A 1,283-nucleotide genomic window follows, 5' to 3' on the forward strand; every position below is an offset into this window, starting at 1 on the left:
TTATAAAATTCTGTTTCTGCCCATTGCCTTCTGTACAGCCCTGGCCACATCTTTGTTTCTGAGGCTGTAGATCAGGGGATTTACCAGAGGTGTTATCACAGTGTAGAACAAGGCAATTACCTTGTCCATGTTAAGGGCAGCTTTTGCATTCGGTGGTCTCACATACATAAATATGAGGGATCCATAAAAGATCGAAATGACGGTGAGATGAGACGTGCATGTGGAGAAGGACTTTTGTCTCCCCGAAGTGGACGGTATCTTCATGATGGTGGTTACAATGGAGGTATATGATAGGATTGTCAGTAGAAAGGCAATCAGAATCATGGTTGTGGAGAATGTGTAGCAAGTACACTCAGTGATAAATGAACGAGTGCATGTCAGTGCAAAGAGAGGTGACATATCACAGATGAAATGGTTCATAACATTGGTTCCGCAAAAGACTAACTGGCTGATCAAATATATGGGCATCACAATCCACAGAAATCCAATTGCCCAGCAGATGGTGGCCAAGATGGTGCACATTTTATTAGTCATTATTGTTCCATAATGTAGAGGGTTGCAAATGGCTACATAGCGATCATAACTCATTACTGTTAGCAACGCACACTCTACTGTCCCTAGAGACAGAAAGAAATAGAGCTGAGTGAAGCACTGTGCCAAAGAAATGGTTCTTCTATCTGCCACAAAGCCCAGGAGCATCTTAGGTGTGGTGGTAGTAGTGAAGATGGTTTCCACAAAAGAAAGGTTACTTATGAAAATGTACATCGGTCTGTGAAGTTGACGGTCTAAGACGACCAAAGTAATGATGGCAAGGTTCTCCAGGACGGTTGCAATGTACAAGATCAAAATCAACAGAAAAAGAACAATCTGCAGGTTTGGTTGAGTTGGGAAACCTAGGAGCACAAATTCCGTCACCAAAGTGAGATTGTCCATCTCCGTAAATCAGAATGAGTGAAATCTAAAAGAGAGTATATGGTGTGCAGTATCTCATGAGTGAATGCAACAAAGTTTTCAAGGGTTAATGAATTAAGGGGCCCGTTTACCAGTTACCATGGCTTAACCTGAGATTTGAAACCAGTACGCTAGGAATTTGCGTGAAATTTACCATGCAGCAGCCACAAATTGAATGTACCAATTATTATAGGACACACTAATTTCTTTATTACAGGATGTGCATTAACATGGAGTTTATATGTTAAAAATTCTATGAGTCAAAGCATTTTTATTAAATCAAATATGTGAAAGCAATTGAAAAAAAACACTCTATAATTCAGAAAATGCCA

General features: G+C 40.1%; 1 protein-coding gene across 1 annotated transcript; it reads right to left on the minus strand.

Annotated features, from left to right (window-relative positions):
• On the minus strand, window positions 1-933 carry LOC115457154 (olfactory receptor 11H6-like). The gene has a single exon (XM_030186578.1). It carries the CDS (start codon window positions 931-933, stop codon window positions 1-3), a length of 933 nt encoding a protein of 310 aa, XP_030042438.1.
• Window positions 934-1,283: the final 350 nt, after the last annotated feature.

The sequence above is a fragment of the Microcaecilia unicolor genome, chromosome 14 (assembly GCF_901765095.1).
Source record: "Microcaecilia unicolor chromosome 14, aMicUni1.1, whole genome shotgun sequence".
In the NCBI taxonomy this organism is placed as follows: Eukaryota; Metazoa; Chordata; class Amphibia; order Gymnophiona; family Siphonopidae; genus Microcaecilia; species Microcaecilia unicolor.

Excerpts from the sequence above, each read along its gene's own strand:
- LOC115457154 (XM_030186578.1), bottom strand. The coding sequence starts at position 933 with ATGGACAATCTCACTTTGGTGACGGAATTTGTGCTCCTAGGTTTCCCA.